This window comes from Salvelinus sp. IW2-2015, linkage group LG1 (genome assembly GCF_002910315.2).
Source record: "Salvelinus sp. IW2-2015 linkage group LG1, ASM291031v2, whole genome shotgun sequence".
NCBI lineage: Eukaryota > Metazoa > Chordata > Actinopteri > Salmoniformes > Salmonidae > Salvelinus > Salvelinus sp. IW2-2015.
The window spans coordinates 3,238,039-3,263,579 of NC_036838.1; the positions used below are offsets into that span (position 1 = coordinate 3,238,039).

General features: G+C 44.3%; 1 protein-coding gene across 1 annotated transcript in view; it reads left to right on the forward strand.

Moving 5' to 3' along the window:
- The window catches only part of LOC111969415 (trinucleotide repeat-containing gene 6C protein), an 82,844-nt gene that overhangs the window by 7,205 nt on the left and 50,098 nt on the right, over positions 1-25,541 (forward strand). The window contains 3 exon segments of the mRNA XM_070445392.1: positions 12,831-12,921; positions 14,923-14,944; positions 22,521-22,886. Coding sequence (XP_070301493.1) covers positions 12,868-12,921; positions 14,923-14,944; positions 22,521-22,886 — 442 coding nt within the window. The 5' untranslated portion in view covers positions 12,831-12,867.

The following is a 25,541-nucleotide window of genomic DNA, read 5'->3' on the forward strand; positions in this document are numbered from 1 at the left end:
AAAAAGATCTGATGTGAAAAGACTAATTAGTGGGGGYAAATATCAGATTTGGGCTGCCTGTCTAAACGCAGCCATTGACAGCCTTGTCCTTTAGGCTCCCGAGTGGCGCAGCGGTCTAAGGCAGTGCTCGAGGCGTCACTACATACCCTGGTTCGATCCCGTGATTGGCCCGGCGTCGTCCGAGGTTAGGGGAGGATTTGGCCGGGGTAGGCTGTCATTGTAAATAAGAATTTATTCTTAACTGACTTGTCTCGTTAAATAAATAAAAGTATAGAAACTGACAGACTCTCCGTGCCGTCTCTATACACTGCAATATGCTCAATAGTCTATAGCCTTTGGCACAACAGAAGCTTTTTATCAACTTGAAGTTTGATTTCTTTACCTAATGAACTGCCAGAACAAAAGTTCCCTGTCGACTTGGTGAGGAAGCAGCTATGGACGACATTGACGTCTAATAATTTCTAAAAGAAAACTTCAAAGGAGTTTTATTCTTAGCTTTCATTGGGCTCTCGCCGCCAGCAACCAAGAGCATGAAAACCGCCCCCCTCTTTTCCATTCATTGAGTCAACCCAGCAGCATAGTTGAGATGGCTGTTGTTCCCACTCATAAYGGCAGMCGGCATATTTCCACATGCTGATCTCCACCTGGCTTTAAAGCAGCAGTGCACTGGTGACTGGAATGAGCAGAATGCTCCAAAACTGAGATTGACACACTGTTTTTATTACTTCAGTTGGGGAATTTACAGGCTTGTTTTCCCGTCCATCAGCATTAAAGCGGCAATGAGCAATTGAAACGATAACAAAGCCAACTCCCCACCACTGTTTCGGTAAAAAGCWGAGGGATGGGGCTGGAGAAATGTAACCACCCTCAAATTCAWAGACRGGGCTATGGATGCAAGTACTGACCATCCATGATTTAAAAATGTATATTTCTGTGCATGTTTTGAAGCTAAATAGTGTTTACATTTACTTTGTTTACGAACATTGGATTAAAACAAGCCTATTTCTGATTCTGATGTGGTACGGCAGTTAAACTAAGCGCATGAGGCATTTATAAGTTATATTTTTCCACAGTCAATGGGTACATATCATTCATTTATAAATCCAAAAATGTATGTATTAACTGCTGACTGATCCTTTAAAACTGAACTAGACTAAGGCTATTGCCAGAGCTTGCCAAAAGCAGTGCACTTTATAGGGAAAAGGGTGCCATTTTGGACACAGCCTAAGATTACACTAGTCTCCTCAGTCTTTAATGGTGGCTGTGGGATTATTACTCTCCAGCCAGGTTGTTGGTAGCCGTCCTGGATAATGGCCGTGTGAAAGGGCTCAGGAGAGCTGTGGCTTTCCTAATGCCTGGCTGCAGGAAAGCAAAAGGAAGGGGGATGGAGACTGTGATGGCTTCACCCCCCTCTCTTCCCTTCCTCATCCTCCATGGCTTTGCTCCGTCGTTCGTTCGTACAGTGGCAGTGTTAGCCGGAAGGGCTCCAGAACACGCAGCAGCACTGTTTGCCTCGCGGCCATCACGGCAACCTTGTTTCTGTGTCAGGGACGTCTAGTTCTGCTCTGCACACTGCCCGAGCCTGACTGTCTCTCTTTCTCTCTCCCCCCTGCTATAGCCCCCTCTTCTCCTCTGGCTCTCCTCGCTTGCTCACCCAAGGTGCATGGATATTATTAAGCTTCTCTTTTCTCCATATCTCTCTCTCTCGCCTTCCTCTATCCTGCTGCATTTTGCGTTTTTCCTCTGCTCCCCAGTGAGCTTTCTCTCTTCCCTCTCCCTTCACAGATGCTCTCCCCCTCTCTCTCGTCTCTTCTTGCCCTATCTCCCTCTCCCGACGGCTGTCGTTCTTAATTGGTGTTGCTCTGCCTCTCTTTTCATCCTCCGGTTTTCCTCTCTTCCTCCCCGGTGTGAGCAGCAGCTCCAGCATCTCTCTGAACACATCTGACTCCCTGTGCCGCTGTGCATCTRACACACACACACACACACACCAGTTAGTCCCTCTTAACAAGCGCTGCTATTTTTGTGTAGCAGGATCCTCACAGACCATAAAAGTCTTTCCTCCCTGTTATGCTTTCTGTCTGCTTTGATTCTGGTCATGCAGAGTTTATATACAGCTCACAGATGGAAGGAAACCTTTGCAATGCCTTTGAATGCTCAACACTGCTACTATTTTTATCCATAAACAATTGTTAGAAGTGTGCTATAAAGTGGCTAAGCAAATCAATCTATATGTACAAAGGGTGTGTAATCCAAAAACATGGGGTAAGGCGATATAAACTCAGCAGAAGAAGAAATGTCCTGTCACTGTTAACTGCGTTTATTTTCAGCAAACTTAACATGTGTAAATATTTGTATGAACATCAGATTCAACAACAGACGTTGGTACACGTGGTCTGCCACTGCGAGGATGATCAGCTGTCCATCCTGTCTCCCTGTAGKGCTGTCTTAGGTGTCTCACAGTACGGACATTGCAATTCATTGCCCTGGCCACATCTGCAGTCCTCATGCCTCATTGCAGCATGCCTAAGGCACGTTCACACAGATGAGCAGGGACCCTGGGCATCTTTCTTTTGGTGTTTTTCAGAGTCAGTAGAAAGGCCTCTTTAGTGTCCTAAGTTTTCATAACTGTGACCTTAATTGCCTACCGTCTGTAAGCTGTTAGTGTCTGACGACCGTTCCACAGGTGCATGTTCATGAATTATTTATGGTTCTTTGAACAAGCATGGGGAAACAGTGTTTAAACCCTTTACAATGAAGATCTGTGAAGTTATTTGGGTTTTTGCAAATTATCTTTGAAAGACAGGGTCCTGAAAAGGGKCGTTTCTTTTTTTGCTGAGTTTACATGTATCTAGGCTATAGGTCTTCCACAGTATATAACACAGGCATATGACACTGTATAGGCCTATTAGACTGGAGTGCCAACCAGGTTCAGAGAGCACTGCTTCACTTGAGTGTGTCAGCTAGTCTCTCTCTGTGTGGAYTGCCTCTGCCAGGCAGGTGTAACTTGATCCCCAGCCAACCCAACGTGTCAGCCTGACTCTGGGGGTGACGGTGTCAGCAGCTCAGTGGAGACGGGCAGGGACACAAGGGCACAGTCACACTGCCCTTGTCATTTCCCCTAAACTGGTGCCCTCTGTCTGTATCGCTATATTGCTTGCTTCCTGTCTCTTTCTCTCTCGTTCTGTCATGGGACAACTATGCTATTTGACYACCTTTACTGTACATTTCTCTCTTTCTCGCTTTTCATTCTCTCATCCCCTTTTGCTTTTCTCCTTTTCTTCCCCTCTCCTCTCACCTGGCTTCCTTGAGGGTAATTAGAAGTGAGAAGCAGGGCACCATGCTCACCACCACCCCTTGCGAGTCTGTGCTCTCTCTGGAGGGAACTCCTGTGAGGAGGAACTCCTGGAGCAGACAGAGCGGTTGCTTCAGTGTCGTAGCTGGATGCAGTACTGTCTCTTGTCTTAGTCGGCACAATTATGCTGCTTTTTTGGCTCTTTTCGGATTAGGCCCAGCTGCTAGTTAAGTCTTCAAATTGTACTGTGCTTTCTAGGATTTAGATTGAATGGCAACTACTTTGGGTTTAGTGTGAGACAGTAACAACACTAAGACTCTGTTKGGGACASAGCACTGGCACTGTGCTGTCATGTTAAATCTCTGGTTCAGACCAGATGATTATAACATTGACTTGAATGGGGATGACCGTTATATTGAATCTTTTTCTATGAAGGGCAGCAGGGCACAATAACAATAAATTATTTTCCAAGGGAGATAAACGAACGTCGTAAGAGACTGTATCCGGTACGAAAGCAACAAAGGGAGAAGGGTAAGCGTGCCTTTCTCATTGTGGACAAACTCTTTGTAGATGGACAGCTATTTCGAGACAGCTCCATAACACCATGGCTGTACTAAATTTTACAGTATCTCAATTTCAGATTACCAAAAAAAGAAAGTATGGGAACTGTAAAAATATCTCAACATCATGAAGTGGATATGAACATACGTACTTAATTACATGCTCGCTTACACATACGAACTTATACATACACACACACACACGATCTCGCTCTCTTCACTCTCTCTTTCTCTTCTCTCCCTCTCTGTTGTCAAACTGTTTAATAATTTAATGTGTTTATTGTTGGTCTTTTCTGCATTTGTCTACAAGTTTATATAAGCTCACAACATTTGTACTGTAGTGAAGCCGTCTCTAGAGTAATGCAAAGTCTCTTTCATGACCATGTGAAACGTCAATTGCTATGGYAATGCTGGGATGTGTTTTTCAATGATGTTAAAGGTAATTATGATGTAATTATGACGGTGATACGATATGGATTACAATTATCATGAATATTAAGGATATACGCACTACATGTTACACACATAGACACTCAACCATGCAAATTGGTGGAGTTATTTTTTTATTTGGACATCACACATTATAGTCTTATTCTTATACAGACATCGTACACACTCTCACTAAATCACATCCAATATCATACACATCAACCGACTCAGATTTACTACACACATAATATCTTGTAATATATATTGTAACAAACAAATCTTAATTTTATAACAACTGTGGCCTTGGCTCAGGGAATAAAACAAATATTGCTTGAACCTATTTCTTGAATTCTAAATATCAGACATTTGAAAGCTCTAGTTTTGACCATCATAATACCTCTGATGGCAGTAACTTTACAAGCACTAATTATGGGTCAATTTAGACTAAGAATAGTATCTAGTTATGGTAAGGGGTGAAATAAGTATAGCCAGTTATAATTATAACGGTTTTAGCAGATTATAAAAAAAATCTGTCTTTACATGGCTAAAAGAAAAGGAATATAACATATACTGTTTACAGGAAACTCACCTCTACATCCTTAGATGAAGTTGCGTGGGAAAAGGAATGGGGTGGTGAAATAATTCTCTGTCATGGACAAAGGAACTCAAAAGGTGTGGTGATATTAACGAACAAAAATTTCGATCTGAATGTGCAAATAGTCAGGAATGATTCGCTCTCCTTCCGTGCCTCCAACTGCTCTTAAATGCAAGTAAAACTAAATGCATGCTCTTCAACCGTTCGCTGCCCGCCCGTCCAGCATCACTACTCTGGACGGTTCTGACTTAGAATATGTATACAACTACAAATACCTAGGTGTCTGGTTAGACTGTAAATCTCCTTCCAGACTCACATTAAACATCTAGAATCGGCTTCCTATTTCGCAACAAAGCATCCTTCACTCATGCTGCCAAACATACCCTCGTAAAAATGACCATCCTACCGATCCTCGACTTCGGCGATGTCATTTACAAAATAGCCTTCAACACTCCACTCAACAAATTGGATGCAATCTATCACAGTGCCATCCGTTTTGTCACCAAAGCCCCATATACACCCACCACTGCGACCTGTATGCTCTCGTTGGCTGGCCCTCGCTTCATACTCGTCGCCAAACCCACTGGCTCCAGGTCATCTACAAGTCTCTGCTAGGTAAAGCCCCGCCTTATCTCTGCTCACTGGTCACCATAGCAACACCCACCCGTAGCACGCGCTCCAGCAGGTTTATCTCACTGGTCACCCGCAAGCCAATTCTTTCTTTGGCCGCCTCTCCTTCCAGTTCTCTGCTACCCATGATTGGAACGAACTGCAAAAATCTCTGAAGCTGGAGACTCTTTCCTCCCTCACTAGCTTTAAGCACCAGCTGTCAGAGCAGCTCACAGATCACTGCACTTGTACATAGCTCATCTGTAAATAGCCCATCCAATCTACCTCATCCCCATACTGTATTTATTTATTTATCTTGCTCCTTTGCACCCCAGTATCTCTACTTTCACATTCATCTTCTGCACACCCTACCATTGCAGTGTTTAATTGCTATWTTGWAATTACTTCGCCACCATGGCCTATTTATTGCCTTACCTCTCTTATCCTACCTGATTTGCACATGCTGTTTATAGATTTTTCTACTGTATTATTGACTGTTTGTTTATTCCATGTGTAACTCTGTTGTTGTATGTGTCAAACTGCTTTGCTTTATCTTGGCCAGGTCGCAGTTGCAAATGAGAACTCATTCTCAACTAGCCTACCTGGTGAAATAAAAAATAAATAAATAAAAAAGGAAGGTGGATCCTTTTAAATATGAAAGTGAACGAAAAAGTGATTTGGCTCATTATTCTAWATGGTCCAAATCAGGATGAGCCATACTTCTTCGAAAACATTCAAATTTATTGAACTTACAGCCAACAAATGATCAAATCATTATGGTAGGAGACTAGAACATAGTTAAGTACCTCAATGGACCGTGAAGGTAATCACTCTACAAAATATCATCACCGTGCCCTTAAGGAAATTACAAATATTATGGACACATTAGAAATAGTGGATCTTTGGAGACTAAAAATCCCCGACCTAGTGAGATKTACATAGAGACTAGTCGTTTTGACAACATTCTTGTCTCTTTCTCTCTTGCKTCAAAGGTTAAAAAAGTTTTAATAGGAGACAGAATGCGATCGGATCATCATCTAATTGGCATTCACAAAAGTCCTATAGAGTTTCCACGTGGACTGAGATATTGTAAATTTAATCAAAGTTTACTGGAGGACAACTTATTTTTAACTAAGACAAAATAATTTAACTGAATTTTTCCAGTATAATATACGTTCAGCAAATCCCCTTATTGTTTGGGATACCTTTAAATGTACCTTCAGGGGTCATTCAATATCAATAATAAAAAAGCAGTTCCTGGCTAAAGAGACAAGACTAACAAGGGAAATCCCTGAACTAATAGTACGTGTAGATAGCAATACAAATGATACTTCAGAGATACAAAATAAGTAAGAGGAAAAACAAAAAGAACTTGAGGAACTTATTCAAGAACAATCTAATGTAATCTATTACAAAAATAAAGCAAACTGGATGGTATATGGAGAAAAATTCACAAAATTCTTCCTGAATCTCCAATACAGGAACGCTAACAAAAATAATTAGCAGAAACTCGTTACTGAAGACGACGTCATCTATGATTCTCCGAATTATATTTTAAGAGGAAGCTAATTATTTTAGGCAGATGTTCTCTTTCCGTCTCATCCTCTCCCACTGAATGAAGATTACGGTAAGTAATTCTTTCCAAATAATATACAATTAAAAAATTTAACAAATGTACAGAAATATCAGTGCGAAGGCCAAATTACAGAGGAATAACTTTTTGAGGCTGTTAAATCCTTTCAGTCTGGAAAAACCCCAGGGCTTGATGGCATACCGGTAGAGGTATATCAGGTGTTTTTTGATATACGAAAGCTCCATTGTTAGATTGTTTTAACTACTCCTATAGAAATGGAGGCCCCTTACACTTCAATGTTGTGATGCAAAAATACTAGCGAAATCTATAGAGCTCAGAATTTAAAGGGTTTTAGCAGGTATTGTTCCTCCTCATCAGACAGATTTTTTTTTACATGGACGATATATTGGAGATAATATACGACAACTACTAGAAATAATAGAACGTCATGAAACCTCTAAAAAGCCAGGCCTGGTATTTATAGCAGATTTTGAAAAGGCATTTGATAAAGTAAGACTGGATTTTATTTATAAATGCCTGAAATTTTTTCCATTTCGGTAATTCTCTTATAAAATGGGGTAAAATAATGTATAGCAACCCCAGGTGTAAAATAGTAAACGGCTACTTCTCAGAGTTTTGAATTGTCAGGAGGGGTTAAACAAGGGTGCTCGCTGTTACCATATKTATTCGTTATGGCCATCGAAATGCTAGCTATTAAAATCAGACCCAATAACAACATTAGAGGATTAGAAATCCAAGGCTTAAAAACAAAGGTGTCCATGTATGCTGATGACTCAAATTTTTTATTAAGTCCCCAAGCTAGATAGATCCCTGCAGTGTCTCATTGAAGATCTAGATAACTTTTCTGTGCTCTCTGTACTAAAACCTAATTATGATAAGTGTACAATATTATGTATTGGATCTTTAAAAAAATACAGCTTTTACATTACCCTGCAGTTTACCTAGAAAATGGGCTGATGAAGTAGACATACTCGGTATTCTTATCACAAAATATATAAATAAGCTCTCCACAATGAATTTCAATAGAAAACTTGTAAAAATAGACAAGATCCTGCAACCATGGAGAGGTAAATACCTGTCTATTTATGGAAAAATTGCCATGATTAACTCCTTAGTCATATCTGTTTACTCACTTATGGCGCTGCCTAATCCTGATTAGTTTTTCAAATCATATGAGCAAAAAATATTTTGCTTTATCTGGGACGCTAAACCAGACAAAATAAAAKGTGCCTATCTATATTATGAATATGAATTGGGTGGGTTGAGATTATTAAATATAAAAGCACTAAACCTCTCAAAGCTTCACTTATTCAAACGTTTTACTTGAACCCTAAATGGTTCTCAAGTAGATTACCAAGAAAAGCTCATCCATTGTTTAAAAATTGCCTTTTTGCCTTTGTGCAGATTGCCATGTCTCATTTTCAATTCATTGAAAATMATACTTTTTTCAAAGTATCTCTCTTTTTCAAACAAGRATTMCAGAGCTGGCTACAATTTCAATTTCATCACCKTGTAAAGATAGTAAAATATTATGGCTGAACTCAAATGTGCTGGTTGATAAAATACCAGTATTTATGGGAAAGATGTTTGAAAAGGGTATTTTGTTATTAAATGATATTGGAATGGTAGAGTTATGTCCTTCTTGGAGTAATCAGAATTGTACGGAAAGGTCTGCTCAATCCAAGAGTACAACCAATTGATTACAGTATTACCCCAAAAATGGAGGAGGCAGGTGGCAACGGGAGGATTTAGGGAACTGGTCTGTCTGCCCAATATAAAGGATCTAAACTGGAGGAGGAATAAAAATAGCATAAATAGGAAAGTATACCAGTTTGATTTGAGGACCAGGATGTTGACAACTGTGCCATACATATTGCAAAATAGTTGGGAATTGATTTTTGATGTACCGATTCCATGGTAGAGTGTGTATGAGTTGATATATAAAACAACGCAAGATTCAAGACTTCGTGCTTTTCAGCTAAAATTATTATATTGAGTTCTTGCCACCAACATAATGTTGAATATTTGGGGCATAAAATCATCGAGGCTCTGCAGATTTTGATGTGAGGATACAGAATCAATAGACCATTTATTTTGGTATTGCCCTCAGGTAGCCTGTTTCTGGTCTCAGGTTCAGGAATGGCTGAAAATGCATAGCATTGATCTAAAATTGACCCTAGAAATAGTACTGTTAGGAGATCTGGAGAGACCGGGTCAGTCAATTACTAATATACTAATACTCTTAGTAAAAGTATTTATCTTCAACTCGCAATTTGTGGATTCTATTCGATTAGATAGATTTGAAATTGTACGTTAAACATCACAGCATAGTTGAAAGATATGTGTTGCGTAGAAACCCGACGTGGGTGGCCAGCAGAGATAGATGGGATGGGCTGAGGTTTGGGATGTGGAATTGGTGAGAGTGGAGTTAGAATGATGGTCAAAGGTAAAAGTCAAAATAAAACACAATAAAAAGTATGTTTGAATGACACTGAGGGGCAGTGTTTTTAAAGCTAATGCCGGCTTGCCTGAGGCTGATGCCGTGCAGGTGTTTGTACACATGCWTATACACACACTCTCGTTCAAATAAACACATACAAGAACACACACATACARGTAATAGTGCCAGACATGCACACAAACATATACAGTTGGCATTGCTGTTTTGATTTTAGTTGTCCTTGATGTCCTTTTGTTTTAACTTTATTTTTTATTTTTGGGGGTGGGATATTTTGCTCTTTAGTTCATTCTCTTGGTTGTTGGTGCATTGGGGGGGTTCTTGGGGGTGGGGAATGGAATTAATTGTATTTTTTTCCTCTTGGGGCTGTGGTTGGGGTCTCGAATGGTTGAGGAACATTGGGGAAATCTTGGAGGGTTCAGGTTCACGTCTTTTGGGCTCGTTGGAGATCTTTCAACGTTCCCTTGAGCAGTGCATTGACCCTGGATGCTTCTGTGTCGCTCTGAATGGGAGTGTGTTGAATGACTGGTATTCTGTAGTTGTTGAGTGGCTTCACTGCAAGTATATTGTATGTTTCGGATATTTATAATAACTTTTTTTWWTTTTTATAAATGATTTTCAGTTTGTCTGCTGCAGTGCAGAAATGGATATCTGTAACATGATATTTTTGGAATCGCATACACGCAGGTTAAATGTTTCATTTAACCTTGTATTTTGACAGGAAGTCATTCTGAGACCAAGGTCTCTTTTACGGATGAGCCCTGTAATTACCCAAAATATAGGCTACACATCAATACACAGGTTTCGATTTCAATGCTGCTCCTATGGATGAGTGGGGCAGCACAGCAGGGAACAATGGGTTGTTATGATCTTGGATACAGGAACACAGTCAGGTGGTTGTGTACTGTACAGCGTGATGTGTTAGATCAACCTCTACTAGCCTGCTACCAAAATAGACCATCTGTCATCCTTCATCCGTTTCCTTAACCGTGTATTTTCTAGGAAGTGAGGTCAATAAGTAAATACGCGTGGTGTACTATTATTGTCATAACTCTTCCCCCGCTTCTGTCTCCTCTCAGTCATAAGCTGGCCCACCAGATGGGCTGTATGGGAGATCCCATGTTAACAACAGCTAGGACAGCGGTAGGCTAGTAGTCACTAAGCAGTAGATGGACTGAGTCGGAGGCTCTCTTTCGGAAAATTCCAGCACTTGAAGGGTTCCACCGGATATTTTTATATCCCGATCCAATGTCCCCTTCCCCCTCCTTCCACCCCTTTCTATTCTGAGGGTGATTTCAACATTCAGAACAGTGCCAGCGAGCTTCCCCCCCTGCTTTTTGGACAGGTGCCAAGGAATATCAGCAGGGAGGATGGTGGTGGGGAGAGATGCCAGTTAGACTGACCGGGCATTGTGATTGGTCGAGGGGGTAGTAGGGGGCGGGTGAAGGGGGAGTGGTAGCCTATGAGGTTGTTGGATTGTTAGTGCTGTGCAGGAGCGCTGGTCTGGTTGATAGGCAGGTCTGAGAGAGGAGACACTATTGAGCTCCTACTTATTACCAGGCAGAGATCAACCAGCCTTTCTGCCTGATTAGATACTAATGCACACGCACACAGTTCCCTCTATAATGAGTAGGAGTCTGATAGTGCGTTGTACTGTCCTCCCTRAGTCATTACAGCTAGACAAGGCCTCTGTCAGTATTCCTTGCTGTTAAGCAGTACACTACCTGTACTGTAGATTGACAGTTAATGGCCATGCCTGCCAATTTCTCTCTCTCCCTCTCTCGCACTCTCTCCATTCAATTTAAGGGGCTTTATTGACATGGGAAACACATATTTACATTACCATAGAAAGTGAAATAGATAATAAATATAAGTGACATAAACAATAAAAAATTAACAGTATACATTACACTCACAAAAGTTCCAAAAGAATGTCTATATATATATATATATATATACAGTGTTGTAATGATGTGCACATCATTAAAGTACAAAAGGGAAAATAAATAAACATAAATATAGGTTGAATTTACAATGGTGTTTGTTCTTCACTGGTTGCCCTTAACTTGAGGCAACAGGTCCCTCTCCCCCGCTCCCCTCTCCCTTCTCTCTCTCGCTCTCTCTCGCTCTCTCTCGCTCTCTCTCGCTCTCTCTCGCGCTCTCTCGCTCTCTCGCTCTCTCTCGCTCGCGCTCTCTCGCGCGCTCTCTCTCGCAACATGGCTGTCCCTATGGACACTCCTCCCCACCATTTACTCACTCTCCGCCTGCCTTTGCCTGTCACTCTGATTGACACTTCCATTCCCCTACCAACAGGCAACACACTGAGAGGCGGGCATGTCATTACTCTCCCGTCATTATTATGATAATTCATCAATGTATTCATGTGCAGGCCCCTATGGACACTGTCTGAGGCTGGAGAAACTCCGGTCCGCTCCGGTGTGTGTGTGTCAGTCACTCAGGCACTGAGAAAAATGTGTGTTTATGGCCTTACTATTGCTGAGGAAAGAGCACAATGGCKGATTTGTTTGTGTGGAGGGAGTTGAAGGGTACTTTGAGATCCCAGAGTTCCACGATAACGGGCTGGATTTGCGGTGAGAGGAACAGCCAGTCAGTTGGAAGCTGTCTAGTATTGACCACACTTTTGAGTTTTCCCATTGACCAGATAATAACCAGAATGTCCACTGAGTGGCACTTACTTAGCTGGCAACACTGACCAGATTGAAATGGCTAACCGGCACTAGCAGGCTTTAGACACACACACACATAAGTACACACATACGTATACACACACAGGCTCCCCCAGTCCCTCTCCTCATGCCTTTTAATAGTTTCCAGGAACCGTCACCGAACTTCAGCCAAAACAAATAAAGGCTTAAATAAACCACTTTCTCTCGCAGGCTCTCCAGCTATCTGATCTCTCCTTTGGCTGCTTGGCAGGCCACTGGAGACCGACTTTGGGAAAGGCTTTGAGTTTGTTCTTTCTCATTCTTTCCTTTTTTTCTATCTCTTCTCCCCATTTCTCCCTCTGTCAGTTTCCGGGTGTCTCCGTTGCTCCCCCCACCCCCAATCTCTCTCTGGCCTTGAAGGAAATTGCATTTAAGAAGCAACTCAATGTGTTACTTCTGAAATGCTGAATGTGCTTGGCTTCTAAAAGTCTTCTCTGGAGAAAGCTTGCTAGCTCTGACATTGACCTCTAAGCGGATGAAAGGGAAATWGTAGCCCTAGGTTACTGAACTTAAAGCCTGCTGCTCCTCTCTGCCCTGTTCTGAAAACCTCTCCCTTTCTGTTTGCAGCTGAAAGAAGCGAACAACACGAGAAGAGAACCATTTGATGGAAGAAAATAAAAAGKAAGAAAAGACCAAGAAGGAAGCTGCTCAGAAACAGGTGAGTTGTGTTAAGTCTCTCTCCTCAAACTGAGTACCTCCTTCTGAAAAACGTCTCCATCAGGCTACACCTTCTCCCTCCCTCTCCTTCATTCARCTCTGTTCCCCAGGTAGGTGTGTTCAGTATAGTCTCTATATGACTGAGTGTGGGAGTTCCTCCCTAGTTTAACCTCATGGATTAGCCTGGYGCCTATAACCCTGCAGGCAGCACACTGCAAGGTYTATGGACCCTATTTAAAGACAGATTAGAGCTGGCACACAAGCTACACACACTGCTCTGTTGGAAACACTAGCCTGGCTCTGGTAACCAAGGAGATGTTGCTGTCGCACATAGACACACGTCATTCGCACAGTCATACAATTGTACACACAGGCATATAAAAACACAATGATATGCTCAAACACATACTCGAGACATACCCGACGTTATCGGCCGATATTAGCCTTTTCACAGAAATATTTGTTTCTGTCTTTATTCCACAGATAAAGCGCTGATATTATATACATAGAATTAACAAATTTGTTTTCAATGTTTGCCTGAAGGGGGCGCTCTGAGCTGCTCCTTGAACATCCTTCAGCCCGCCAGGACGTGAGAGAGTGGGCATGGTGGCTTTCCACAGCCAGCGGCGGCGTATTTCAAWGAGGAAATAATCAAAAGTACCCTTTATCCAAGCAAGGAGCCCTGTCCTCATCGTATGCTCACTTAGCTAGCCAGCAAGGTAGTTAGCCTAGCTAGCTAGCAATCTGTGCTACTTATGTGCGACTGGACTGGCGCCAAASTGAACACTGACTCATCCGTGATACATCCGTGAACGTGTGTGACTAAAACCAGTGCGGCAAGCATTTTCCTGCATGAATGTTTTCAGACATCAGCGCATGCCATCTGCAGTTGAAATATATAGCCAAATACATACATTTTGTATTGAATAACAGTATAATTCACATTATTGTTTCAGTAAGAAAACATTTTCGGAATGAACATCTAGCGCGTGCTTGTCATAACAAGCTCTTGTTGCGAGGTTGACAGTGGTTCTTTACTTGACTGTTTAAAGCACTGTAGTGAATCTACTCAATACAGATTCTGACATCTAGTGGTGACATTAGGAACTCTTTCAGACATTGTTGTATATTAGTGTGCTTGTCGTGCTTCACTTCTGCATTCTTATCCACTGCCATAGATGGACACAACTTAAAGATGTACCTAAGGTCAACTGAATAKGTTTATTTACTTTTGTATTCATAGAGGTTGTAGTGGCTTTTTGGTGGTTATGTAGGCCACAGATAAAATGTTCTTAAATATTGTTCATTTTAATATTTAATTAATAAATCATAATTTAGACTATCTGTTAATCCTTTGGAGTGAAATTTGTGAAAAATATATTTTTCATTCTGCCTCCTAAAAGAAAAGAAAAACATTGGTGTGTGTATATCGGTGACCTTTGCCTTCCTAGTATCGGTATCGGACCCACAAATCCCATATTGATCYGGCTGCTAACACACACATTTGCACTCAGACAGATTAGACAGACAGCCTGTAATTATCACTTCRACTAGCCAGCAGCCGTGCCAAGGCACTTTATAGCAGGCGTCTTCCCAGGTGGGGCTGTTTGGGTCTTGAAGACTGAGGCGTTTTACCTTGCCAGTTATATGTCTCACTGTCCCACATCCCTACATTTTCAGCTCATTTCAATTGGCTTTTCATTTAAGATATTTGCCCATTCGTTGTATGAATATGTGATTGTGGGCTGCATCCAATTTGGCAGCCTGCAATGTGATGACGTTCTACTGGGAATATAATTTCTCATGTTTACTTTGATTATGAGTTTAACAGTTTCCTTCCCTGTTGTGTAAAAGTACATACATTCCTTCCTGTAATGCACTAATGTTTTAGTTAATGACAAACTTTTATGACACACCATTTTGCTAGCTCCACATGAATCATTGAACAAAAACAACTTTAAGTTTACAGCTGTTGACTTCTCTCTCCCTGTGTGTCTTCTAGGCTGCTGACACGAAAACCAAAGGTGAGTGGAATGACTAACTGCCGCTCATAGCCGCATAGCTTTTTAAAAATACATGAAAATGATTGACACACACGGCCCTAATCGGCTCTGATTTTTAAGGGAGTTCATATGAGCCATGAAGGCGTATACATACAGATAAGGGCTGTGTAGGAGCAGGCGCAGTGTCGTCTAACCCATAGATACACAATGACTTCTCCTCTGAGCTRAGCAGTGCTGGCCAATGATTTGTGAAGAGGGCACCCAGGTGGGAGCTCCTAACAGTGTGGGGAGGGGATTTGGGAGGGTAAGGAGTTCAGTCAGTTCCAMGGGCGACATTATTTAAGGGGGCATCTTGCCTTCTATGGTGACTTGTTCCGCTCTCTCCCAGCAGCATGTGTGCTCAACATCGGTAGTATGTATGCTATTTCTGCATSCGTTTCRATTCAGCGRGTTTTTAATTMAACCTTTATTGAAACTAGGCAAGTCAGTTAAGAGCAAATTCTTATTTACAATGACGGCCTACCCCGGCCAAAACCTCTCCTAACCTGGACGATGCTGGGACAATTGTGCGCCGCCCTATGGGACTCCCGATCACGTCCGGTTGTGATACAGCTGTAGTGTCTGTACTGACGCCTCAATACAGCTGTAGTGTCTGTAGTGACGCCTCTAGCACTGCGATGCAGTGCCTTAGACCGCTGCGCCGCTCGGTCCCCCACATCAAACGTTTCCTATTGTATTTAGTCAACAAATTAGTCTAGCGTGTGTGAAGAATGTGTGTCAATTGCGTGTGAATAAGCCAGGGGGTTGTTGTTAATGCGTGTAGGTGTTAAACCCCTGCAGGCAGGCATTAGACAGATGGGGCCAGGGCTTTGGTTCACTCTAAAGCCCATTAGAGCATCCGTTCAGGTTGCGCTGGTCAGCACCTCGCCCTCTAAAAGGTGTGTGTGTGTGTCCTGTTTGTGTTACCGGGGATTGGCCCCAACACACCCCAATAGGCATTGGGGTTTGGCCCGACGTCCGTTTTTATTGTGTAGAGGTCAATGGCACTTTCTTGACCTCTGACCTCGTTAAGGTCTGTCTCATTATCTCTGGGGGGAGACTCTGCTCCGTCTGTTGGGGAGTCACCAAGTGAGAAGGAACCATTTTAAGCCGAGGGGTGACTTAGGGCGTCTAACAGCAGACTGAGAAGGTTAGTTTGAAGTCAAATGACAGAGGTGTAAAATCTGAGAGAGGGAAAGGAAGTGGGGTGAGTGTGTTCAAGCGTCAGCCTACAGAGAATAGGACCAAAAAGGAACTTGTAGAGCTGAAACAACTAAATGGACACAGTATAGCCTACTTRTAAAGTAAGCAAGAGAGAAAATGTTCTCCGCTCAATTTGCTACAGAGTCCTCTAAGTAGCATAGGACTGTTTTACTTCAGTTAGCATCCATGTCACTAATAAGGTGTGTGTGTGTGTGGGCAAATCAGTATGCAGCTGTGATGTCTCTTCGTCCATATCAATGATCTCTCATCACTCTCTAACACACGTTTGTACACCCACAACCCCGCTGCCTCATCCCTTCTCCAATCACCTCTCCCGCTTCCTTCTCCTCCCTTCCGCTCACGTTTCAATTTGTTTGCGGTAATCGGTCTTGCCTGGTGCGTTCATATGTATGAAAATTAGATAAGGCGCTGGCGCTGTGGAATTAACTCCTGTGCCCCCCATTAGCCATGGAGCTCCAGTGAGACGGGGGACCAGCCACCAGCCTCCCCCACCCAGGCAGTCCCTGTTGGGGTAGAATGAGAGCGCCTCAGCCCTCTATTAGTATGGAGGGCAGGGGAACGCTGATTATTCCCCACAATCAAACCCCATCTTGCTGCGCGCATACACATAATGCACCATACCCCCCCCTGCTCAGAGTGACGCAATTAATGGAAACAGGTGGCGGCTTCCGAGTTTTCGTGAGCGAAAGCCATCAGTAATACCCGGGTATGCCTGACGCATTCTCTACCCAGCCCTGGTGTAATCAGAAAAACAGCGCCTGCCTTTTTCAAGTGTTATAGAACAAACTGTAATGCGTGTCAATCTTCGGCATGCTTCAGTTCGTCTGGCTGCTATGAAAAAGAGAAAAAAAGCGGCTATAGTGCGGTTTGTCCATTTGAGACGCCATAGCCAGTATACACCATCTTAAAATAGTCCGAATTAATCCAAGAGCTCTTAGTTATGCAATTTTACATCTAAGTAAGATGTTTGGTGTAGTATTTCTCAATGAGAAATTCATGAAAAGGAGTTGTCTCTTGTTGAATGACAAGTCTTTTATTGAAGAATCACTACTGTTGACCAATCACCGACGAAAGGGCGTAGACTTAGGCTACTGACTTCGGCTTGATTCGAGAGAAATTCTGTGCCCGAACAGCGCCAGATAAACGTACCAACAAAATAAAAATGAACAAAAACGTCACAATGTCGTCATTATATGCACGTACTCTACCGAACTGTTTTCGGCTGGGAAGCATGCGGACACCTTCACCCATGCTGTTTTCTCCCCTTCCCAGGAGACCCCCCCGCCCTGCTACCATGGCAACCCAACAATTGCCACAGCGACTGACATATTTACAAGGTGTCACCGCGGCGACAGGAGAACTGCATTATTTCCACCCGGGAAACCGGACGACATCACATCGTAATATGCATATTGGATTAATTTGCAATTTCACATTCAATTAATTGTCAACACTTTTTAGTTGGATTTCTTGAATCGCAATCTAATTGGGGGATAATTGACTTTCCCGTGGGGGAGGGGCGCCGTCGCCTTTCTGTGTCAAACTGCAACATTAATAAATACTCTGTAAATGAATAGTGAGTGAATGGATCCTGGTTTATGTCCTGTGGATTTATGGATGCGAAGGATAATTGCTTTGTCTCTTTGCTTGCATGTCAAGTAGAGGGGGTTGATTTAGGGGTAGAGAGGGGGATGAAGCGAAAGGGAGGGGACAGAAGGCGGGGGGGGGGAATTTTCTGCATGTATTCATGTTGGATTATCACTCACATGCTGCAGACAAGAGGCAATTCAATATACCCTCCATTATATCATAGCTGAGAGGGCTCAAGTCACATTTAAAGGCAGATTAATAGAAAAGCGTATGTGCTGATATTAATGGCATTTAACGATGAGGCTTTGTATGGGGGAGAGGGTATGTGTTGCTGAGCAGGACTGTCTGGAAGAGGCTGCCCTCCTGTCTTCTGCTTCAGGTCACATTCTGCCTTTTCATGTCCAAACCACCAACACCACTATGCCATTTTTGTGTGTTGGCGAGGATATGCTGACGAATCATATCTACGTGGGAAGCATTGGCTCAGTGGTATACACATGACTCCTAAGGCACGTTGATAGAAGCTGTCCTTGTGCACAGATCTAGGATCAGCTTACCTTCTCCTCACCATAGCGTGTAGAAAACACACCTCTGACCTTAGATCAGTCTTTGGGCAACAATCTCCTTTGGATACACTGTATGGATAAGGGAAGACTGACTGAATCGTATCTAAGTGTGGGACTTTGGCTTAGTGTTATCTACCCATAGTTAACTGCAGTGAATTCTAACAAGCCGWCTCTATGAATKGTCTCTATYGATCAACCAGACTCCTAAAGCACGTAGAAAGTGTGGAGAGAATGGGTCGACACTGCTGAGATGAGCCCTCTGCTCATTAGTGTGTGTGTCGGGGCTCAGGGTGGGGTGGTGGGTCACAGGAGGCCCGCAGAGGTGCATTAGGCAMGGAAACAGTTGCTCATCTCCATGGCGACGGCCTAGTACCCAGGGAAGGGTGAAGGGTGGAAAGCTGTGCCTTTTAGTCTCTGTGTGTGTGTGGGGTTCTCTGACCTGCTACAGGATTTACTACTGACAGATGGAACCGCAGACCCCCTCCCTCCCCATGGCACGCACTCACAAGAGACTGTCTGGGTGCATCTTAACAATCAACCATCAACCATCAAAAGCTACTGATCTTTCAGTACCACTAAAGTCTATAGCCCCTCTTAACCTTTAGTACTGTCAGTCCTCTCAACTACCCTGTATCCACTTAAACAAGGCCACTAAACACAKATACACCTCATCGGTCAAATGGTTTAGTTAAATCTCCGCTACATCACTTCTTTCCAATGTGTTTCTTGGATATGAAAAATATGTATTTTCATGAAGTCACATTAACATTTGATTTCCAAMGAGAGTCATGTATGTAACAACATACAGGATGCAGATAAACCTCTTCTGTAGTCCACTTATGTGTTCTACACACAGCCCTCCCCCACTATAAACACGGTCACATATTAAAATGCGTCCTCATCACACAATGGCAGCACGTAGCTAACCTCTGACATGGACGATTCCCAGAACCCTTCAAAGCCAGGCACACACTCCACAACCGAGCCAATGGCTCCTTATGCACCAGGGCCTGCCCTTTTGACCATCATCCCTTTCGCTCAAGCTTTTTCTTCTCTTTCGGCTTAGTTAACCATTGAGTGGGGGACAGGAGGCCAAAATTACAAGTTTGGTTAGGAGTGCTTCTCCATTGAGGGTTTAATGGAATTTACAGTGTGTGTCTCGTTAGAATGGTTTATTTAATTGACTCTCCTTTGAACATCAAATAGTGTTTTTAAGGCTTTAGCGACCCGAAAGGGTCTAGTATTGCAGTTTGTTTGCGCTRCTTCTCTTTCATTCTCTCTCGTTCTCACACTCTCATTTGCGCTCTCTCGAATTSTCTATACCATTCTTTGACTCTCATTCTCCATTCATTCCATCTTTCATTCTCTCCCTTTACTTTGCCTCTTGCTCTGGGTGTTCCTACGATCTCTCAATCTCCCCTCTAAGTCTTTGGTGTAGGACAATGTCACACGTATCACCTGCTATCTCTCCCATCAGACATACAGGTGAATCTCCCATATATATAAAAAAAAAAGTTCTCTCTCACAAATGATGGCGCTAGAGAACTTGACTACACAGCATTTTGATATCGCTTTCTCTCATCCTGGTGAAGGGATTTGGTTTCCCCTCGCTTCGGAAATCTCCCGCGAAGCGCTTTAGCGTCCGTTATGGATTAAAAATGAACTCTTCCCTCAAAGAAAAGGAGTAATGTCTTGCTAGATCTCTTTTATTTAGAGCCGAAAGACGTCGTATCGTAGCCGCCATTCATGCTCACACACACGCTCGTGTGCACACACACACACACACACACACACACACACACACACAGCTACTCTCTCCTGAGTACACTCTTTTTCACTGAGTTATTAAATGCAGATTATTCCAAAGATGGATACACAATACCCAGCTGGCTGGAATAACAACAGCAATTTCCCATCATAGACCAGATAAACTGATCATTTACACGCACAACATAGTGCTTTAATAGCTATTTAATTGTGTTGTAAAAGCACCAGTGTTGTCCTAAACAGAGGCTACTGGAGAATAGACTGGAAACACACCCAACCAACCCCCCTCAGATACACTCACATAATGTGGGATATCCACACTCACAATGTACACCCGCACACCCTCCCCCTACGTCATAGAAGCTGTGATTCATAGGGTGTGTGTGAGAGGCTGCTGGCCCAGTAACAGCCCAGCAGTCCATCTGCTTCCTCTAATGGATTCAGAGCAGCGGTGAACAATGAGAGAGACTGAATTGGATGAACGAGGGGGAGGGAGCACCAGAGAATAYAAGGGAGGGCGAGGGACAGGTTGAAGGGAGAGAATGGAATGGCTGAGCGAAGGGTGAAACAAAACAGGAGAGGGTGGACATTGTAAAAGGCAAGAGCGAGGAAGGAGAGAGGCGCAGGACGAAGGAGAGGGAGAGAGCCGAGGGGGGTGCGTGGTGAGAACACAGCACCCTGCCTGCTGATTGGCTGTGACTGCGTCAGGCGGGCTGAGGCTGAATTTAATCAGATATGTGCGTCACCAGCTGCCTGCTACAGCGCCCAACCAGCTAGCTAGCTCCTGCTGCTGGAGGGGCCAGCTCTGACCAGAGATGGAGGTAGATCAGCAGGCAGTATGCAGTTTATGAGCGAGAGAACCTAGTTGTGTATGCGTATATTTGAAAGTATATTGAGTGTGTGTGTGTGTGTGTCAGAGGCACAGGGGTGCACAGCTCATGTGCAGAGGGTGCTCTGTTTATAGAAACGGTGTTGGCAGTGGGACAGGCCTTTGGCAGGCAGAGGGAATACGTGGGCCTGCCTGCAGTGTTTGCTTTAACCCCCGCTGCTGCAGCACAGGACAGCTAGTCAGCCACATCAGGCCTCAACTGTTCACGTGTGGGATTCTACACAGTCACACCCTGTTAGCTTCTTGCTCGATTTTCTCTGGAGCCACAACTTGGTAAACATGAAAAAATGACAAAAGCTGCAGTTGTCCTAATTGGTCAGAATGATATGACCTCAAATGTCATTGTGTGCATTTGTATGTGTTCATGTGTGTCGTGACAGAGTCCTGACAGTGTCTCCTGTGTTCCCAGAAGAGTGAGAGATKTGTTGCCTGGTTGCTAATCTGCATCTCTCCTGTGCCAATCCCTTCGCTCTCTCCCGTCTTCTCTCTCTCTCTCTTCTTTTTTCCCCCCTGAGGCATAGCTGCCAGCCTGTTGTTTTTAAAAGCAGCCTATGAATTCTCCTCTGTAGCCACCTAGGGAGTATAGAACCACAACAAACAGTGTTCACATTCACCACACTGAGGTAGCAGCTCATGAAGGTCATAAAGTATTGAGAGACAATATGGCTGCCATGCTCTTCTATTCAGCATGGACAGTGAGCACACATGCAGGGTGTTAACCTCTTTCCAATGCAGTTGCGTAATGCGCACCCACACACTTGTGCTACATAAGCCTTGGTGCGGACACACACACACACACACACACTTCCGTAAGCCTCTGTGCCGTTTCCCCTCCAGCCCTCGCGGGCAGCTCTTAGCCTGTCCAGCCTCAGCCTCCTGCTCACCCAGAGGGCTCAGCTAAGCTCCTTTAGCCACAGTAGGCTGACACAGTAGGTCCTGCTAGTACCGACTACTAATACCACTCAGTCTGGGCAAGGCTTGATTAGAGGGCTGTTCTCTCTGGGGAACTAAGACAGAGGAATGCACAGGGTCAGGCAGAGGTGAGTGTGTGTGTAAGAACCTGCCCTTTCATGTTGTCTGGGCTGTCTGTCGGTGGTGTTCAAGCACAGGTCGGCTCATAAGGAAGGTTAGTACATGTTATTACTAACCACGTTTCGCTTGATTTCTCCTTAAGGGATATGTTTTCAATACATGTTATACGGGTGTCAGATATTTGGGGTATAACGTTTTGGAGAATAAAACCATGCCTGGTTGCTCTAGGGTTAGAGGTCGCTTGATGTTTCAACCTATGAACATCAGTTCAAATCCACCTATGAACATCAGTTCAAATGATCAGTGTGTTCATGTCATACTCGATCAGGGAAATGATAACACATTCAGGAGTGCACAGCTCATGTGCAGAGGGTGCTCTGGGTGCTACAACCAACAATGTTGTCTTGTAAAGTACAGTGGATTAGTGATGTGTGCTGTGCAGCATTAGCTAATACCTTGCTTCCTGTGTTGTGTTTGCCTCCTCCTCCAGTGCCAGAGCCAGCTAAGCCCAGCCCCGGTCCCCTCCACCACCCCACCACCAGTGTGACCCTGCCCCAGGCCTCACATCCCCCCTCCTACTCCTCTTCAGTCAGAACCAATGGGAAGCGCGCCCCCCCTAGCACCCAGCAAACACCACAGCAGCTGACCCCACCTCCGCCGTCGTCGTCCTCAGGCCCCCGCTACCCGCCCCGTGAGGTGCCCCCGCGTTTCCGCCAGCAGGAGCACAAGCAGCTACTGAAGAGGGGTCAGCCACTGCCAGCCGGAGCCCTGAGTAGCCTCACCGTGACCCCTGCCTCTGACCCGCTCATCCCCGGTGCCCCCGCTTCTTCCTCCTCCGCAGGCAAGCGCCACACAGGTCAGTTCCCTGCTTATTGCATCTTACCCTTGGCTAGATCTGTTTCCTCAGTAGGAATGTGGCCCGTTTCTCCGTGTAACTTGATAGAGAAGCTGATGTTACTAAATTGGTCCCATGAAATGAAGTGTCACAGGTCATCATGGTAGATGGGTGAGGCTGTTCAACACGGGGCTCTACCCTGACCTTTACAAGGCACACGTGTGCGCTTAACTTGAAAAATTGTAGGAGCACACAAATACATTTAGGAGCGCAATGAATAGTATTTGAGATATTAAAGCTGTAATCCCAAAAATCCCTAGGTGCGCTAGAATTCAAATTCCAGGTTGACAGCAAAATATTTAAGMCAGATATGCGAGTAAAATTGTCGCAGTGTTAGAGCCCTGCAACAGGTAGAGGAAGAATGGGGCGAATCGCAAATTCGTATGATGGGTCCATCTGTGGGTCAGTCCGAAACCTTGGTGTTACTCAGGGCAGGTGATACTACCCCTGTTCTCGCTCCGTACTAGTCCACTGACATTAGGGAATTGATGATGGTGTGTTACACTCAGATTCTCCTCCACTCTGACCCATTGGTTCAACTGTGTTTCTACAGGGGCTCTGTGCACTGCAGATAGGCTTTAGCTTGACGCTATTGAAATATGGCCGTGATTGTGTTTAGCCGCTGAGTGTACGTGCTGTGGAGACTGGAGAGCACTCAGGACCTGTACCGCTCGCGGTCACATTTTTTAATGAACTCACCAGTGACCGGATCTGTGGACCGCGTAGAGAAACATGTCAGGCCAAGAGACCCACTCTGCCAGTGGGCTTTAATTTAGAACAAGAGAGAGTTGAGTGGACAAACAATATGAGCCTTGAGTAGATCTCTCTCAGCATTGTTTTTCCTCCAGTGAGGGAGTGGAGGCGTGCTGTCTCTGCAAGCTATCTGGTGAACCACTATGTTAGCCTACCGTCTTCCTTTTTAAGCCTCGACCCTGCAGCTTTTCTCTTCACATCCCAATGGAAGGTTTTTCAACCAACACCTCTAGTATKTGTTGTCTTTKAATGCAGAACATACACAGATGAGCACYCCGTGAATTGTTGTACGACACTTAGAGGACGAGACGGAGGAAGAGCTTGCTCCGGTGTCTGTTCACATTTTTATTCTCTCTCCTCCTCGGTGGTGCTGTCTTCCATTACTGACTGACATGTTTACTCTGAGGGGGCTGCCTGCAGCTTCACTGTAAACAGAATTTRTCTGCAGAACCCTGGGCAGCACAGGGCATTGCAGAGACATGTCGCCACACACACAGTGTGTGTATACGCACTCAAGCACACACACTGATGGTCTGATATCCAACGTTTTTTGTTTTTTTAACTGACTGGCTGGACAACTCTCCCAGGGGCCCTCTGCACAACACGGCCCCAGGCAGGAGYGGCCCATGCTYGGGAAGGCTTTAAGTCCCTGGGGTTTCTGATCAACTGTTCTTCCCTCTGGCTGTCTGCCTTGTCATACCATGAATAGCTTATTTTTCTACTGCTGTACTCCACTGCCAATTATGGAAAGAGATACAGCATTAGTCTTGGCACTGACAGTGAGGAATACAGATTTTGGATGGATGCAGTATTGAGAAGTATGCATTTGATTTGGTAACTAGCTGCGTTCTCTCAATTTTAGGAGGAAAARGTCATTTTTCCTGCCAGCATGGTYCAAAATTCATGCAAACATGGGCCAATCTAATTTGTCCCCAGGCTGAATGTGAGAGACTGTGTATGTAGATGAGCTCTGTCTTTGGGGTCAGTTTATCTTTGACCTCCCTGCTGGTGTAGTCATCATGTTTCAGAGGGTACACAGACGACACAGGCGCTTCCAGCCCCAGAGGCCTGCTGTGGCTGTACTACAGGAGTCAGTTACTGCCTTGATCCAGATACATCCTCTCACATCTGTCTGCCCACAGGCTCAGCTGGCTATACACACTGTAGGCCTGGATGGTCACAACACAATCAATCAATCAATCAAACAATTCAATAATGAATACATTTTGTCTGACCATTTTAAAATGCACATGACTCGAGTGCGAGAACAGCAATGCATTAAAAATCGAAATGGACACAAACACGTAAGTCGTAGGCCTATTTCCATTGTGGTCCTCATTAGACACAACCCAACCTCCACACCCCAATGTCTTGAGACACAATCTCAACCCCCCCCCCCCCCCCCCCCCCCCCCCCCCCCCACTCTCTCCAATACAACAGCTGATGGCATTACAACCCTTCATCTAGTAGCATAGCAGGTGCTACAGTGGGGGTCTGAGATGCAAGCCATGCTGTGGGAAACGCACTCAGTGGTCTACAACAGCTGGTTCATTCATGGCTCTGTCTCCTAAGCCCCCGGGTGACATAGCATGTGGGCAGAAGGCATACTGTTGGCTAGATGTTGTTAACACGCCTTGGCCCTGCCGCCCTTCTCATTTGGCCCCTTGGCTTTGTCTTCAAACGCCTGGGTGAGGTGGCATATTTGTTCTTTTGATTCCACTTCCAGATGCTATTGTTTTGTCTGCGGATAAAGACCAATCCATAACACGTCCCATTGATGACTGTTCAGCCAGGTATTCCCTGCCTGATGTGCTTTAGCTGTAAGGCGATTCCTTTGATCATCGTTGTCAGGGCCACGTAAGT